We start from the raw sequence: 19,269 nt of genomic DNA on the forward strand, positions 1-19,269 counted from the left end.
ATAAGCAAACACTTCCATCCTTAGTGCCCATCCTTCATTCATTCATTTGCCCTTCGGTTGGGGTAATCCTCCCAACGCGTTGCTGTGTAGCGGTACCGACATCGCTAGCATGGCTAACGCTAGCAGCAGCAGCAGGGGGGGGGGGGGGGGGTGGGTGGGAAGATACAGCAGCAACTCCTTCTGTTTCCCACGCTCGCCAAGAGACCACACTGCTGTGGTGACACCTCCCAGAGCTAATATAACCATGGCGAAAGGCCTGTCCTCATTTCAACTCAATGTTCACAGAATTAGGGCGACTGACGCAACGCTCAAATTTAGATGTTATGGCAGGTGATGTGAATAAGTTAAATATCCTTTCATCGTGATTGCGTGCGTGCACACGCACTTTGTGCGTGCTTGTGCATGATTCTTTTTATTACCCAAAGAGTGTACGAGTAGGTGTGCCTGTATGTGAATGTGATGTTTGTGTGTTGTCTTATCTGTGTGATTGTGTGTTTTATTTTTTGCATGTGCTTCGATGAATAGCTGCTTCGATCTCTGTCTGTCTGTCAGTCTGTGTGTGCACCTTACCCCTGTGACGTCCATGAGCTTGATGGCTGCCAGCTGTCCTGTCTTGACATGGCGACCCTGGAGAGGGTGAGAGGGAGATAGAGAAAATATATATAGGTTATTCTGGGAAATCAACTAGGTGTCATGAACGTAACGAATAACCCAAAAAAAGTACAATACTAAACATAAAAACAAAATAGCATACGACAGTTGCACAGTACTAAAGTGGTTGATTGTATTGGCTTACATTGTATACGTACATACTCACAAATGATAGACACACTTACTATGAGTATATTATATAGATATAGGCAGAGAGGAAGCCTGAAGTAATACTAGAGGGCAATGGGAGTGGAGGGCCCCTCGTGGTGAGAGTAGAACAGAGCATCTGTTGCCTTGATTAGCTGATCAAGCTAACAAGGCTATCGACGCTGAACCTCTGACTCTGCTGTTGTCTGCCCCTGTCTCCATCAGACTGATTAGCATATCACAGCCCTGCGTATTAAATACTCATTGCGCCTTTGTTACAAAGTCACACCCATAACACATGCGATGGAAAGTACGTGTCAACAACTACACACAACAACATGCTTAACGAATTGGGGCAGGAATGGCGGGGGTTTGTAGTGAACCAGATGGTATTAGGGGCCCCCACGCCTATGGGGGCCCCGGAGGGCTTTGGTCAAAGGAACATTGTGATAATAATGAGAACTGTGGCCCGACACTGGCTCTGAACAAGCTGCTACCATTCTAGGAGATAGGGCTCGGAGCGATGCCCACACGTCGTGTGTCTCTATGCTGTGACGGATATCTATGAAGTGAGTCATGGGTGCACTTCCATTGTGATGTGGAGCTCAGAAATGTGAACCGAATATAAACACATATTTCCCGTGATCCTTTAGCGATTGGCATGATGGCAAAATGTTTTGAAAAAGATTGATCTGTAATCTGTTGAGATATTCTTGTAGGTCAAACAGTAATTCACTGCACCGCCTCTCGCAGATTTAAGACGCTGCATGGCCTTGCATTGTAAGTATCTCACATGGAATGACGATACATTAACTAGCGCTATGTTTTTTAACTCAATTTATTACATTTGATATTTCTATCTGGTCTTGTCGTGTATAAGACAGACAGACAGACAGACAGACAGACAGACAGACAGACAGACAGACAGACAGACAGACAGACAGACAGACAGACAGACAGACAGACAGACAGACAGACAGACAGACAGACAGACAGACAGACAGACAGACAGACAGACAGACAGACAGACAGACAGACAGTGTTGTCACACTGTGGTGGAAATTGAGAAGGGATTTCTTATTAGGATCAGTCAGACTGCCCCAATTCCACCAGCACAAGGAGGGTCTTTGAGGGAGAGCAACAAAGGCATTAGTGCCCAAACACTGGTACTTATGGTCCTCAAAACCCTGCTTTCATGAAGTTCAAATAGAAACACACACACACACACACACACACACACACACACACACACACACACACCTAATTTCTCCACTACTGGCATTGTGAGAAAAAGTCTCTCTAAACAAAACTCCAACCAACACTGAGAGGGCGAGGAGAATGGAAGTGGAGTGAAGTAGTGCAGTAGAATTAAGCGAGGAGGAGACCGACAGATACAAGGCTTAGGAAAGCAATGGTAGAGAAAGCGAGTCAGTGGGAGAGCGAGACTGAAGTCGTATGTGTAAGTGATCGAGAAGGAGAGCTAAATAAGCCAGGCTTAGCCAGGTGAAGAGAGCAGAGAGAGAGTGATGGACTGATAGTTAGAAAAAGTCAATTAAAAAGGGTGACGGGTGAATGAATCTCAATTATATTGGAACAAGGATGATATCAAACAACCTTAGTGCAGTGGATTGACCTGCTTATGACTTAAACATCAGTCTCAAATCATATCATAAATCTAAAATATAGTTGCAGGCAGTATCAGTCTCCCGTTACCACCGAGGCTGATTTTTTTACAACTTTCAAATGTGCATCTCATAGTTCACTTGAAGGAGTATATTGCAGAAGGACGTGGAGGGAATTGTCCTGAAAAATGTTTTTATCGTCTAATCTTCATTCACCTCCCATGTGTCAAGGGGAAAGTTTGCAGTGGGTAGCATCAATAACCTGTACATAGAAAATGCTTTTTCTGAGCCGTCTTTGGTCCAAACTGAAGCTGTCAACTAAGATCCTCAATCGAGTCAAAGTTTTGGTTAATCAGCTGTAGGCAACAGCCAACTTGCTTGGCTTAGCTCTCTCGAACATGGATATCCACGGCGCTCCACAAATCCACTGTGGTGTTTTACTGTAACACCTATACACAATGGCGATGTACTACCAGGGTCCCAGAAGCTTAACAATCTCTCAGACACGGACATCAACCGCAGCACAGACAGTAACATAGTGAAGTGAATGGCAGGTTAATGGATTAGGAGGATTATGATAAGTGGGTTTGCATTCTTCAATACATCAATGTTTGGAAAACTTTCTTAATTAAAAGGTCGGCTCTCACCCGCTTGGTAGCCAAAACTAAACGGTAGCACTACAACTGAAAACCACCTCTATTCATGTACCGTGATGCAAGTCAACTTTGGCTTGTAGGGTTGCTATCGAGATGACTGAGCGGTACAAAGCGATAATTATAGGTCTATGAATGTATCTTACGACCATGGATGCAATAAGTGGGCCGCGTGGGAGGAACATAATAGGCAGTTACCTCCATGTCTTACAACCCAATGTAGTTTCCATGGGGACTGACAAAGATACCAGAGTTTTACTAATTAAACTGCTTTATCCTAATATGCTGGATTAAAAAAAATAAAATGCTTCATTTTAAAATCAACCTTGCTTGGTTGGATTAAAATGAACTAGCTTTGTTTGAGGGCTTCTGCACTTCCAGGTATTCTTGATTTAACAAAATCCCTATAAAGGACGACTGCCAGCAAGCTGTTTCAGGCAGGTCATGAGCGGATTCTTCGAGAGAAGGTGACTCCCTTTGGCGTGGACTTCGAGCTTTGTAGCCTAACAGACTTATTCATGGGGAAAATAGCTATATATTAAAGCAATTCGGACTCCAGTTAAGAATGAATAAAAAAATGAATTAATACGATACATAAATTCATACATAACAGATTTCGCCTAGAGAACCTAAAGTGCTACCACAGGCTCAGACCGCCTTCACAGTTACATCTCTCTCTCTTTTCTTTTTCCTCCATTTCTTGCTATACGTCATATATTCTTCGTCTTTTTATCTCTATAAATATATCTATCCCTATGTTCTCTCTACACTGTATCTCTTTATCTCTGTACATATATATATATATATCATTATTTCTCTCTCTCCATATCTCATCCCCCCCATCTCTCGCTCCAATATCTCTTAAACTCTCCTCTCACTAATTCCTCTCCCAGTGTCTCTTATAGTCTCTCTCCCAGTGTCTCTTTATAGTCTCTCTCCCCATCCCTCTCCCAGTGTCTCTTATAGTCTCTCTCCCAGTGTCTCTTTATAGTCTCTCTCCCCATCCCTCTCCCAGTGTCTCTTATAGTCTCTCTTCCAGTGTCTCTTTATAGTCTCTCTGCCCATCCCTCTCCCAGTGTCTCTTATAGTCTCTCTTCCAGTGTCTCTTTATAGTCACTCTCTTTCACCTCACAGCTCAGCCTCCTAACACACCAACAAAACACACCAAACACACCAAACACACCACACACCCACACACACACACACACACACACACACACACACACACGCAAATGTTTACACCACAAGAACACACACACAGCAAAGTTATAACATTGATCCACACTAATTGGTAGATTGACGATAATGGGTCAATTATCCACGGCCATGCATCTACAACAACAATCACAGTCTAAACTTAAACCCCTTTGCCATGTTTTTTGAATCTAGCAAGCTAGATTAACTGCGAACGAATATGCCTGAGGAGATGACAGGTCTATGCGCTAATGGGAAAGTTTGTTAGTTTAGCATATTTTAGTAGTACTAGTATAGGAAACACACAAGCCTTCCAAGTGTGTGCTGAAATCTAGGAAGCAAGATAAATGCAGTGTATGCACTCAATTATTTACAGTGCACTTGTAATCATAGCAATTGCAGACTAAGAAAGCGAGTATGAATTGCCTTGAGACTTCGATTAAAAAATTGCAGTGCTCAACAACTCATATTTGCAGAGCCCAATACTAAAACAGTTATGGGGGTTATTCAAGTGAGTATTTCTTGACAATCTGCCATCCCCATTTGACCAAGAATACTTTCAGTAAGAAACCCGCTCTAACCCATCTCCCGTCATCCGTCGCGGATTTCAAAAGCGTTTAATATGCAGCTCCCCGGAGGAGACAGGCTGTCTGGGAGAGCATTTTTTTCATTCATTAGCGTCGGGCGTAATAGTGATGAATTAGTGCTGCCAACACCATGTAAGAATGCAAAGGGACAACAGTATGGAGAAACAAGGATCCCTCCTCTTCTCTCTCTCTCTCTCTATCCCTCTTACGGCGTCTCTCTCCCTCGCTTGCTTGCTTTTCCCTCATCCTCTACCTTGCTCTCATGCCATCATTCATCAGCCCCTATATGGGGCACAATACTGGGGATTGTGAGCCTGTGGCTGTGGAGGGACACGTCTCTCCATCATGAGTGGCTGGCAGCAGTAGTGGCCGGGTCCTGAGAGCTGTGCACCGCCATGGCCGGGTCTCTGTCCGTCTGTCCGTCTGTCCGTCTGTCCGTCTGTCTGTCCGTCTTGCCGTCTTTTGGTCCAACCTTTCTGCTGGTCTACCTCGCAGTCTGTCCGTCTGTCCGTTTGTCTGTGTAACCTTTCTGCTGTTCTGCCTGGCTGTTTGGACTGTCTGTCTGTGAACCCGTGTCTGGCTGTCTGTTGGTCCAACCTTTCTGCGGGTCTATCTCACCGTCTGTCTGTCTGTCTGTCTGCTTTCCGGACTATCTATGCGTTGGTCTTGTGTGCTTTGCTGTGTAACCTTTCTGCTGGTCTGTCTGTCTGTCTGTCTGTCTTTCATTTATACGGACCCAAACCCTATCTGTCTGGCTGTCCCTAACAACAAACAATAGGCTCCCGGACACTCTCTCTTTCCACAAACACCATTCAACCCTGTAGGAGAAATGTACCGGACACTTCCTGTTGCAGCCTAGCAACATCTTTGGTCTGGCAGTGTACACTGGGCAGGACTTAAAGACACACACAAACACGAACATATTGGTTGAGAAGAGAACAGCCTAAGCATGGGAACTTGTTTTGTTACAGACACTGCAAGCATGCACAGACATGACTCTACTAGATGATGATTACTAGATGATGAACGCTTTGAAAAACATTGCGGGCGACATCAACAGCTGCGGCAGCTTCCTATCAGAGTTCGCACTCACAGTCACACACTTCTACTCCCAAACACATCGGACAATAAGAAGGCAATACACACAGACACACTCCACCGGAGACCAAACACAAGCAATCACCCGGTGTATGTATGTATGTATGTATGTATGTGTATATATATGTATATATATGTATATATATATATATATATATATGTATATATATATATATATATATATATATATATAGCCCTCTCTTTTCAACTCTCCTTCTCTAGCTCTCTCTTTCTCACACATACAAAGTCAATGGCCCACACTAAGACAAAAACAGACAAGTCACAGTCACACAGAAACATCACACCCATAGATAATTGCAAACACTCTAATCGGAACACTCACGTGCACACAAAAGCACACACGCACACACAGCCTTGTGCATGGTGTTGATATGGACTCAGCCAGGCAGTAAATACAACTGACAAAGACTTCTATTCCAATCGTCCACCATACTGCCCTGGAAATATACAACGGCCCCGGGGTTTGGGGGGTGGGGGGGGGGGATCCGGGTTAAAAGGAAACCCGGTGTTATGGATAGAGACATAGTCACGGGCCGGAAGAGACAGAGTCATGGCAGTAGGAAGTAGGGAGACAGTGAGACAGGCAGACAGGCAGTGAGACAGGCACAGGCAGTGAGACAGGCAGACAGGCAGTGAGACAGGCAGACAGGCAGTGAGACAGGCAGACAGGCAGTGAGACAGACAGACAGACAGACAGACAGACAGACAGACAGACAGACAGACAGACAGACAGACAGACAGACAGACAGACAGACAGACAGACAGACACCACTGCGTGTTGATTTCACCCTGAATGATCTAGAAGCTCAAGGCTCATAGAAAGATTAAGTGTTGTGCAGCACCATAACAAACGCACTTGCATGTACATGACACACACACACACACGCACACACACACACACACACACAGCCACACCTACCTGCCTGGACACGCAGAGGGATATAAAACCGTAAAAAACTGTTTTTATAATAAATGCTTGGTTGTTATCAAATGTCAAAATTGTTTGTATATATGGGGACAGAAGTGTTTGTGTTCGTGCCTCCAACCACTTACGAAGTTACTCTAAATGTCTAAATAACTACAAAAACGTTCTAACTGTACCCTTGTTTATGACACTAGCAGGCTACCCCATCACCCAAAACAAGAGACGTGTGACGCAGTAACATTTGCGCTACTTTGCACGAGCAGTTGAAAAGGTGAGCGATATGTAAAAAGAAAGTGCACGAAATAATGTTGAGGTGAGGAACAAAGCGACAGCTGCTGAATTTTAACACCAGCCTCTGACAGCTCAGCGGGTGAAAGGTTAAAAATGAACGACAGCAGGATTACAGCATAGAAGGAGGGCAATGGGAGGGACAAATAAAGGAGAAAGAGTCAGAGGGACACAAAATCGTTTACGTTTGCATTCGTTTAGCAGCTTACATCCGGGCAGTTTCAAAGGGAGGCAAGGTTTCTAGTGCCGAGTCAAGTGTGAGTTGTTGGTCTGTAGATTATCTGATAATAGTAGATGACCAATACTCTTGACCATCCAGAGACTAATCTTATTATCTGTATAACCTTGCCATCACAACAACAGAGAAGTTCTGTGAAATTGATTATCTATCCATGCACGCATACTAACCACAAAAAGCAACAATGATGACATCCCTAAAGATTTTTTTAACCACTCGTGACAATGCCCAACAATACAGAAAACAAGTCAAACCGTGTACAGTAGGACACAAATAAGAGTCATGTGGACTTGGCATGGTCTGCGTAGCAACAGAGGCTGCTATGGAACCTAAAGCTGTTTTTGAACGATGAGAACAGGGGTTTAGCCGCAGGTCAGAACAACAACAAACGCAGGATACAGGAAACCATAAGAGAAACGGAGAGAAGAGGAGGGCAAAGGGCATGGGAGGATAGAGGAGCAAACAATGCAGGGTTCGCTATCGACTATTGATGATCACACCCTGGGGAGGACCAGAGAAAAATAAGAATGTGGCTAAAAAGCTATTTACGGACTGCACTGTCAATTAGAGATAGATAGAGAGAGAAAGAGATTGTTATCGACTACAGCCATGGCGGCTAATTGACCCTAGTCTGGGTGAAAGGAGTGCATTCTGGGTAACTGGGGCATGTGGCCTTGGGGAAGCCAAGAGAGCGAGGAAGTAGGCTAATGAATGCTGCTGCCAGGTGTGTGTGTGTGTGTACGTGTGTGCGCGCGCGTGTGCGCGCGCGTGCGGACGTTATTGGTTGCTCATCGTAATTACTCAAGCAATTTCTCTGACGTTGTAGCCAGTTTGGCTGTGGCAAAGTGAAATACTACAGTAGCTGTGTCGTGCTTGAAACCCCTCGCACAACAGACCAACTGTGAGCGTCTGTGGCCCTAGGGTCTGCAGCATATCCTGCACAGTTGGCACTAGTGGGCCCTTGTGCCTTGCGTTGTGTTGCAGTGTTTCGGTCTGATTCAGCATGTTGATATAGATAGAGTAAGCACTCTGATTGGCTGTACAGCTCAAGGAAATCGTTTCACAATAAGAGAAACGGGTTGGACAAAGCAGCGAACGACTTCGTCAACCGGGCGCTCACAAAAAAGTATGTTGTGAAATCTTTCAACTGTGTGTCATTTGCAACTTTGTTTCATGTTTGTATATACCTGCAGTGCTAGATCTTCCGGTGTCCCTTTTTTAATTGTCGAATACAGACTACCGCCACCTGCTGGTCGGGAGAGTTGTTTCCTCTCATGCAGTCGCAGAGTGTATGTGCTAGTTGACCGGACGACGGTGAGACCATCTAACTGTTTGATCGATTCCGCAAGAACAGTGGGGGGTTAGGGACAAATGTTTGTAGGAAAGGGGATGATAACAGGATGAGTACAAAATGTATGTACTGTCTGATAAACCAACAGTGGGGGGTCAGAGACAGGGATCCTGCAGGGAGGGCGATGAGGAGGACAGGGCAAAGATGTCAACATATTAACCCTTTGATCTGCTAAAAGTGCGGGTCAGAGACAGTGATCTGGCAGGGATGGGGACGAGGTCAGGTTAAAAGCTGTCATCATATTAACTCTTTGATCAGCTAATGGTGCGGGTCAGAGACAGTGATCTAGCAGGAATGGGGTTGAGGGCAGGGAAATGCTGTCATCACATTAAGGCCCAATCCCATTTCTACCTTTTTCCCCTTCCCATATACCCCTTCAAAACAAGGGGGAGGGGTAAGGGGAAGGGGTAAGGGGTAGAAATGGGATTGGGCCTAACTCTTTGATCAGTCAGTCGTGGGGGTCCGACAGGAATCTGGCAGGGACGGGGTGAGGTCAGGGAAAAGGTGTCCTCAACTAACAGTGGCATCTGTCCTTTACATTAATTTGCAATGTATAGAATTGATGCTAATCGGTTAGCAATGGGCACTAGGATTTTCTGCTTTATTTAAAAAACTCAAATAGAGCAGTTGGCTACCACACGCAATCTAGGTGGATTTACTGGGCTTCTCAGACAACAGGACAAAGGTAGTTGATGAGTAAATCGGTTTAATGTTGAGTTCTTACAGAGCAAGTGATCCGTGCTCTGTAATTAGAAAATGGGCGTTCTCTACGTGCCTATTTAAACAAGGCACCTCGCGTGAACTTGGCAGCCCGTTGCCAGTACTCTTTTCAGAATGTGGGCAAGGAGCGACAAGCAGCTGCACAGACCTACAAAGGAACTATTTATTTATTTATTTTCAAGCAATGACAAAATTCCATCTCATCATGTTTTAATGCCAGGCATCAACTGTGTAAATTTTGAATATTTGATGTAGAGGAATTGATGGCGAATCTGAAACATGCGTCAACGTTACTGGCCAGCCAGCCGGACACTATCGCTCACAGACCAATACAGCTAACGGAGAAGGCAACGAAGGAAATGCAGGCCTGCTAAACAAAAGTGATTAAATAAACTACAGAAGCAGTATGAAAGGGGGCTGTGTGTATTATATTTATTATAAATAGAGATCACGTTTTTTGTGTACAGTTGGGGAGCATCAGCAGAGCTTTAATTGTTTTTGGGTGATAAAGCCTGGTGTTTCAGAAGGCCTCTTTGCTGTGTGCAACACCAGCATGAACGCATCGTCTCAGACAGCGATTTGCATGCTTGAGACCTTTTCATTACATTCTTCCCAGTACGAAAAGCAAGTGTGTTCTCCTCAAGAACACAGGTCCATTCTTTGCATTCTTGGTATTGAGAAAGGCCCCCCAAGAAGTCAAATGAGTCTGACTCAGGCCAGGTGAGGCTGCTTAAACAGGCCCTCAACCACACACACACACACAACAGATGCTAATGCCTCCTTGAGTTTTCCACTCTTTCAAATACTCCCACCGTGACAATGAGAAACAATCCACGGGGTTTTCAAGGTAAAGAGGTAATGGCAGAAGTGGCTCCCTTTGCTTGAAAGTACACCTGATTGTCACCAGAGAGATCTACCACCCACCCACCCACGCACACAAACACACACACAGCTATGCCAAAGGGAGAACTGTGATGGGACCACAAAGCGGAACAATATTCCAGCTGCTACCAGCTGGTAGAAACAAGTGACACCAAAATGGAAACAGATCTTTGCTGGCATGACAAGAAATCTTGACAAGCGCTGTGAGGAAGCAGGGCTACGACAAGGGACTGGATGATTGCACACATTCGCCTACTTTGTAAAATAAAAGTACATGCCTATTGAAATCAATATATTATTATTGTGATTACGGTCGAAGTATTAGAAGTTGTAGTAGTAGTAGTAGTAGTAGTATTATATAGCAGTATAGCCGCATCGTATTTATTCACGGTGCTGCAGACTAGCTATGGGAACACATTCTCACATACTGAGGGGTATGTGTGCAGATACTCAATGCCTCTTATAAATCCTGCAGACGACCTTCACTTTGTGAGTGTGAGCAGAAAGGGTAAGAGAAGAGATATGCAGGGAGGGAAATCACACTGCAGGTAAAGTATTTTAGGACAGACAAAACAGAGAGAAAGAGCCAGAGGTAGTAACGATGAGAAGAGATGAAGCACGAGAAAGGAAACAGAAGGGGAATGTTGACGAAGCTGTTCTTTTAACCCCTCTACCCTTCTGTGCCTCTCGTCATGCGTGGGGAAGAGCAAAGGCATCGCCATGGTAACAAGTCTACTGCCAGCGTGGCTGTGATGTCATGATGGAATCCCCTCCCCAAGTGTCTGCTCTGTCTCAACGTCACATCCACCGCTGTGGTGTTCCCATCAAAGATAAAAGGGAACACACACGCCAACCTTTCCTCCCCCCCCACTTACACGCCCCCCCCCTCCAGCTGGACCACTCAAACAACACAAGCACACACAGGCTTCCCCCCCCCACACACACACACACACAGCCACCGAGGCAGTAAACGGAAAGAACACACTACTGCCCTTTTTAGATGGCTGCTCTCCCAGTGGGAGAGCTCATACGGATCGACCCAACCGTGCGAAAAATGACTCGCAGGACAAAATACATACAGTCCTATACAGTCCCCCACCGTCAGATCCCTGTGTGGGCGTGTTTCAGAGGCAGTGTTAGTGACAGAGATGGAATGTTTGTGTGCATGCATGTGCATGCGTAAGAGTGCCTACATGAGCATACTCTCTCTCTGTGTGTGTGTGTGTGTGTGTGTGTGTGTGTGTGTGTGTGTGTGTGTGTGTGTGTGTGTGTGTGTGTGTGTGTGTGTGTGTGTGTGTGTGTGTGTGTGTGTGTGTGTGTGTGTGTGTGTGTGTGTGTGTGTGTGTGTGTGTGTGTGTGTGTGTGTAACTTTGAATGAGTGTGTGCAAGTGAGCGAGAAGGGCGTGTGTTTGCTTACAACAGAGAGTGGAGGGAACGGGGGTTGTATAAGTGGTGAATATTTAAAGAGAGCGAAGAGCACTTTGCCTGAAGAGAGGAGAGGAAGTGTTCTGTCACCAGACACACACACACATTGGTCCCTTCTCCTCCCACCCCTCCTCCTCCCTCTCTGCGTCCTCTGCTCAAAGCACATCGGATGCTCGACAGCCAGAGATACGACACACCAACACAGAAACACACACACCAGTAGCAGAGCAAGTTAAAGTCGGGCACAGAGGCATCGCAAAACCCAGATAACTTGCATCTAATATACGCTTTTAACATTGTAAAACACACAGGTGACCATCGCACAGTGGGGCTTAAAGGAAGAACTAGGTTATGTAACTATACAACAAAATACAAGGGAAAACGTTCCTGCCTGCACAGCACACATGGTGCAGTACAGCACGCGATCATGTCAATCTGGAACCCCCTTAGACTAATGGGCATCGGGGCAGGTAGGGTACATACATACTAACTCCAGTTCCATGTACAACTAGTTTACAATGCTGCACTGTTGACAAGTGATTGACGATGACCTATGGATTTTCTGGTGCAATTGTCGATGAAAGATCTCCGACTTGCTAAAAATGAATTAGACGGTAACAGTTGGCCCACCCGGATTGAGTGCAGCATGCTAACTCAAGGTTTTCAGCACGGCCACGTTGCTTGGCCTCCCGTATTGCTGCTCGCAGCTTTCTCGAGAGCCGCTCATTCAAACACCTTTCCTTTCAACACCACACTTCCTTGGGCTCCCAGCGATACACTCGCCAAGTGTGCGGTCGATCGACTGAAAGCTCAGTTCGGGAAAACTGAAGGACATACAGAGACTCCCCCGATGGTGGTTAAGAGTAACGCTTGTATATCCCAGCAACCGAGCACAGTGACCAAGTGGCCCGCCGGCAACAGACTGTGGCTTCCCTAGGCCTGTTGCCGAGTTCAACACATGCTACACATTGGTCCGTGCGTCCGTCGGGACGTCCACCGGGAGAACACTAATCTCCATGTTCCCAAATTCCCAAAGGTCAGTATGCATGTCATTCTGCAAAATTACTGAGTTTTTCATTTTCATTCAGCAGTTTCTTGAGCTATACAAGTCAGTTACAAAAACTAAACCCGATCACTATACTCCATGCTTTATAGGTTAGCCTGACGGACAAAGCTCAGCAAAGTTTAAAGCAACTCTCCCTGACCGATAGTGTGTGTGATCTGTGTATTTAGTGTGTCAGGGTGAGTGTGTATGAAAGAGAGAGAGGGAGCGGGACAGGGAGGGAGAGAGAGAGAGAGAGAGAAAGCAGATGCGTATCATTTAACTAGATGGAGGAGTGAACGGGTGATAAAAACGTTATCTCCGGCTCCCAGACACGCTCTACTGCAGACACGCATTACGTCCATTACTGGGTCGACTATTAACCACCACCGTAGAAACACTAGGCCCTTGCTGATGCTGCTACAAACACACATAATCACGCATATGAATACACACACACACACACACACACACACACACACACACACACACACACACACACACACACACACACACACACACACACACACACACACACACACACACACACACACACACACACACACACACACACACACACCTTTAGGTCAGACCCCTGTTCAATGAAAAGGATCTAGTAGAGTGTAGCAGCATGTGTTCAATTGCATTGGTGCTATTGATGTAACCATAACAAAACTCAGGAGAGCAATTTCAAGAAACTGTTGTATTGAATATGAATCGATTTCTAGAAAAGTATAAGCTATAAGAAGAAACCTTATGAATCCCAGAAGAGAAATCTAAGCAAAGTTAAGGACAGTTATAACATTTGAAATGTTTCAAATAAGAATACATTTACAAGGCGGTATCAACGCAGGGATTCAAAGACAAAACAAAAGGATTTTGAAAGCAATGATTGCAGTTCGATAATCTGCTTTGATTTGGGGATAATACTTTTCACCGACAGCTATCACCACGGACAGTGTTTGGCACCACCAGGCTTGTTTAAATGTTTACTCTGAGACATTGTGGGCTGACAGAAAGGGCGAGAGGCCTAACAGAAGAGGGTGGCATCTCCCCCCCTCTCCCCCTCTCCCTCTATCTCTTGTCGTAGCTGTGTCCGTGTACACTGGAAGCGGTCTGGTTGAATGTCAGCCAGTAAATGAGCCATGACTTTCACCAAGACAGCAGTGTCAGCAATAACTATGTGCACATAACTCTCTCCTCTGCTCTCTGCTGATCTCTCCTGTACACACGAACATACAAATGCACACAAAGGCATACACACACACACACACACACACTCACTAACACGCAAATGCGTACACACCAGTGGCGGCTGGTGGTTTTTAAAGTGAGGGAGGGAGGACTGCGCGCTTCGTTGCCATTGGCCTGCTTGCACTGATAGTGGCATATGGTGGCATAAGTATGTGGCACTCAAGTTGTTCCAGGGTGTTTTGGAGAACTACAAAACAGCAGGATGTGATAATGTGAATTGATACAAATCCACCAGTGGCAGCATTGTACTTTGAAAGCTGGTGGGCAGCATGTCTTGGACTACAAGGGCAGAAGGAAAGGATGCAAAGCCATTAGTCAAATCGGGTCTACCATTATTGTTATTATTATTATTATTTCACAGGCTGTAAGATTAAGATTGTTTGAGGCAAACGTGGATGTTAATATGTTATAATATATATGTTTCAGAATGTTGGTCATGGTGTTAAACCAATTAAGATTGAGGGACTTATTTATAGATCAAGTCAACCCTCGTCGCGTGCTCCGCAGCCCGGCCGCGGGCTACGGAGTGTGTATTATTTCACAGGCTGTAAGATTAAGATTGTTTGAGGCAAACGTTGATGTTAATATGTTATAATATATATGTTTCAGAATGTTGGTCATGGTGTTAAACCAATTAAGATTGAGGGACTTCATTTATAGATCAAGTCAACCCTCGTCGCGGGCTCCGCAGCCCGGCCGCGGGCTACGGAAACATGAATTCAAGCGAACAGAGCCGCACTGTACAGCAACGAACAGTAGCGCACCGCTCGGTGGAAACGAGGCATTCGACTGAGCGGGTTTGTTGGTTCTCGTAGCATAGACTTGAGGGGATAGCCCCTCCCTCTGGGCTGCTCCCCAGCCAGGACTCCTGCTTATTGGTTCGTAGCGCAACCAGGGCTCCAGCCTATTCGTGAATAGACGTGGGCGGGATCCAGAGCCCTTAGCTAGTCACACCCACTCAGAGGAGGACTTTCCTCCTCTCTCCCACTGAACCCCATGTTATTCACCGGCCGCAAACACTTTCGGGGAAATGAATGGGAGTCAATGGAGGCTGAGGGAGGAACGTCCTCCCTGAAGTAATTGTCAATGGGCAATAGGGGGTGCTAATGTCCCTTAATGTCACACACACACACACACACACACACACACACACACACACACACACACACACACACACACACACACACACACACACACACACACACACACACACACACACACACACACACACACACACACACACACACACACACACACACACCTCTGGACTTTAAGAGAGCAAGTTAAAATCACAGCATCTCCACTAGGGGTGACCTCGGTCCTATGATGATTCAAATCTGAGATAGAAAGATGTTTAGTCTGCATCATCTTTAAAGGTCGGGTCATCTTGTCGGGAAAATTGTGTGTGTGTAACAGAGGGATATTGCATTGGAGGAGTGGGGTCCTAAATGAAGGATACCACATCTATTTTGTCTTCTTTCTTTAATTTGTTATGTTTTGCCTTATTGTTTGTTTGGTCACTCCTTTGTGTAATGGTAGTGGCACTACCCAATCGTTTTCTTTTTGGAGCAGAGCATATTTTAGTCTAGAAGGATACACAATGTCAGGAAAAAGTTAAATGCCTGGCTTCTGCGTCAACAGCAGCTGTCATTGCGGAGCAGTCACGCTGGTGAAAATGATTCTCTCCGTCGGTACTCAGGAGTGCATTTTCGCTGTTCTGCTGAATTGAATGGTGCCGCATTTGTTCTATATGCTGAAACGCATCGTACGCATGTATTTTAAATGTTCATCAGTCTCACGCTTTTACAGTTTGTCTATGGATGCATGCATTGTCATGATCTGATGTGAATACCTTCCGTCATAAGACAGCACGGAGGCCACTGTTTAATTTCATTGATGTATTATATTATGTTCTATAATATTAGTGTTCATTATAGCATATACAGCCAATAGTAGCCTTATTTTTCTGTCAATTAGAAAGCAGATGCTGACATTAAGTGATGCTCACATTGTATTTGAGCGCTTCAACCACGCATTTTGCAAACTATAAACTAACCCAAACTATTCTACTTCTTGTGTGACCATCAACAGATAAGGCGAGTACTAGAGACCCATTAAATACACACACACACACACACACACACACACACACACACACACACACACACACACACACACACACACACACACACACACACACACACACACACACACACACACACACACACACACACACACACAGGGGCGTTAATGTCATGAATTTAATCAGTGGTATCAGAATAACAACCTGTCAGATTATTTTCTGAGGGAATGTGACAGTTGGCCAATCGGTGCTAGCCTCAGGGCACGAACTGTTTTATAAGTAATCACTATGTCAGACTCACCTTGTACACCTGTCCATATGTGCCTGTTCCGACCAGCTCCACTAGGTCAAAGATGCCAGCCGGATCCTAGAGGGAGACAGGTAAACACAACACAAAATATCAGCAAACAATCTTTCAAGTTGTTTTTCCCTTTTAATAACGTACAGCAATTTATTCAGGAATATTTGATTGTCAAAATAACAAATCAAAATACAAATTCTGGCTCACAAATCTCTATTTAATGCATCCATTCTTCATTTGTTCTTTTATTTTCTCATTCACAGTTCAATCTAATCTCAAATTTGAACCGCATCGCTGTACAAATATCTGGAGCCTAAAGGGAAAATAATTGATTGATGACACAGAGAGTACGAGCCAGGGGCCTTGAAGCGGAACCTCAGCCACCACTCATTGGGTGGTGCACACAATTTCAGCCAGGCTTGCTGAAAAACTGAGTAAACAGATGCTACGACCGCCAGCAGAGAACTCTTCACACATCACTTGCTTAGAGCAGGGTTCAGCAATCCCCCCCCCCCCCCCACCTGACCTCAACACACACAAACACCTCTCCATTCCTTTCTGTCGTGTTGCTAAGGGCAATCTCCACAAAAGCTGCCAATCTCCGCTCTCTTCTCTTTGCTCCTTGTTCAACTAAATTCTCTCTCTCTCTCTCTCTCTCTCTCTCTCTCTCTCTCTCTCTCTCTCTCTCTCTCTCTCTCTCTCTCTCTCTCTCTCTCTCTCTCTCTCTCTCTCTCTCTCTCTCTCTCTCTCTCTCTCTCTCTCTCTCTCTCTCTCTCTCTCTCTCTCTCTCTCTCTCTCTCTCTCTCTCTCTCTCTCTCTCTCTCTCTCTCTCTCACAGCGCAGAGGGTAATTCCCTGTCGACGGATAGTTAGTAGGTCAGATAGTTTAATCTCTTCGCCATTACATGTCATAAAGATTCTTCATTTAGAAATATTATTTTTTCCCTAAATAATAGATTTGAGGTTGAACTCTGTGCACCTCGGGAGCCATAGGGGTAAGCAGGCCAGGCTATATTTGAGGTCATAAAACCTAATTAATTATCAAACTGTCAAAAGAAGGAGGTGCAAGAAACGAAAAGCTCCCGGAACCGGTTTGGAATCACGACTAAAGGCCCCGTCCACACGAAGCCGAAACGGGCGAAACCGTTACGGTTTCGATCTATCCGGTTTAGAATTATCTCCGTAAAGACGAAGCCAAGCGAAACCGGATAGATCTGTAGAAACGCTGTAGTACACATGCCAGGCCCATAAGGGGCGCTGCTTCTGGTACACAAATCCAGAAGAAGAAGAGGCGAGCATGCCCATAAAGGCTGCCCCCCGAACCACTAACAACACAAACAAACAGCTCTTTTACGATGGCGAACTAGATTCTAAATAAATAATGGCTTAGCAACCCAACAAGGGACATGATATGCTGCAGAACGATTACAAGCTTGTAGTCCGCCATAATCTTTTTTGTTGTGATTTCTGAGACTCCGCGGGCTTAAGAGCCATTGGCTAGGAGGTCGAGGGGTGGGGCGATGACGTCATGGTTTGCGGTTTCAGTCGGTTTCAGGCGTCCACACGAAACCAAAACGAAACCGGAGAGATTTGAAACCACCTCCGAGGCTGGTTTCAGAAGTTTGCGGTTTCGGTCAGCGGATTCGCCGGCTTCGTGTGGACGGAAGGCCGAACCGTACAAGACCTTTGCGGTTTCGCCATGAAATCGGCTTCGTGTGGACGGGGCCTTAGTGCTCATGAGGAGTTATTTGTGGTGAGTCATTTACTTGATGGAGCAACCATGAACCAGGGCAAAACGGCATAACTATTACTAATGCATAACTATTACTAATGCATAACCTGATAACTATTCCAAGCCAAGGCCCATTACGTTGTGTTGTGGTGAAACTGAAGGCTCATGTTGCATTGTCTAAAAGGTCACAACCACAGCCACTGTGGTTGGACGGCTTCATGGAACAAGTTGAAGAGGATTTTTGGGTCATAAACCGGGACTCGCCGCAGCGAACACAATATCAAGTCTGAGCTCTGGAACAATTCCCTTCTCATTGAAACATCGCCTTATGACTTCTTGGGAATCACAAAAAGATGAATGGTCTATCTTATACTCTCTCTCTCTGTCTCAGTTGCATTCTCATTACTGTTCTCACTGCACTCTGCACTGTTGTTCATAATATCAATCTTTCACCCTTGATTTCGCTTCATCTATATCTCCATCCTTGTCTCTCCATACCTATTCCATTCTATCCCTCTGTCCTTCTCTCTTGCTCTTTCTTTCTGTCTCTGTTCCCCCGTTTGCTTTTCTCTCTCATCAATGCAGTCTGCTGTATCCTTAAAATAACTCTTTTTTTAACTCTGCTTCCTTTTCCTGTCGTGATTCAACTCTTTCCCCCCCTCTCCTTTTCAGAGTAGGACACACAGCATTGCACAGAGTAACACACTTACACGTTTTGAAATAGAAAACAAATATGAACATCATGTAATATATGTACACGTATACTGCTCATTGCTCTCTCTCTCTGTGTGTGTGTGTGTCTCTGTGTGTGTGTGTGTGTGTGTGTGTGTGTGTGTGTGTGTGTGTGTGTGTGTGTGTGTGTGTGTGTGTGTGTGTGTGTGTGTGTGTGTGTGTGTGTGTGTGTGAGAAAGGTGTTAGGCTGCAGAATACGGTATATGACTGCACAGAGCAGCATTCTCAGAGCTGAGGTTCTTTCTACCTTGCAGCTGGTAACATCCATACTACTCAATTTCTCTCCTTCATATTCCCTTTTATTTGCGGCCTGTGTGTGTGAGC

General features: G+C 45.3%; 1 protein-coding gene across 2 annotated transcripts in view; it reads right to left on the bottom strand.

Moving 5' to 3' along the window:
* Positions 1–19,269, bottom strand: part of tnika (TRAF2 and NCK interacting kinase a) — a 69,122-nt gene that overhangs the window by 41,009 nt on the left and 8,844 nt on the right. For both annotated transcript variants that reach the window (XM_056591348.1, XM_056591349.1), the window contains exons 2-3: positions 16,483–16,548; positions 571–627 (exon numbers count right to left, since the gene is read on the bottom strand). In XM_056591348.1, the coding sequence (XP_056447323.1) occupies positions 571–627; positions 16,483–16,548 (123 nt within the window). The remainder of the gene's footprint in view (positions 1–570; positions 628–16,482; positions 16,549–19,269) is intronic.

Source organism: Gadus chalcogrammus, chromosome 5 (genome assembly GCF_026213295.1).
Source record: "Gadus chalcogrammus isolate NIFS_2021 chromosome 5, NIFS_Gcha_1.0, whole genome shotgun sequence".
NCBI lineage: Eukaryota > Metazoa > Chordata > Actinopteri > Gadiformes > Gadidae > Gadus > Gadus chalcogrammus.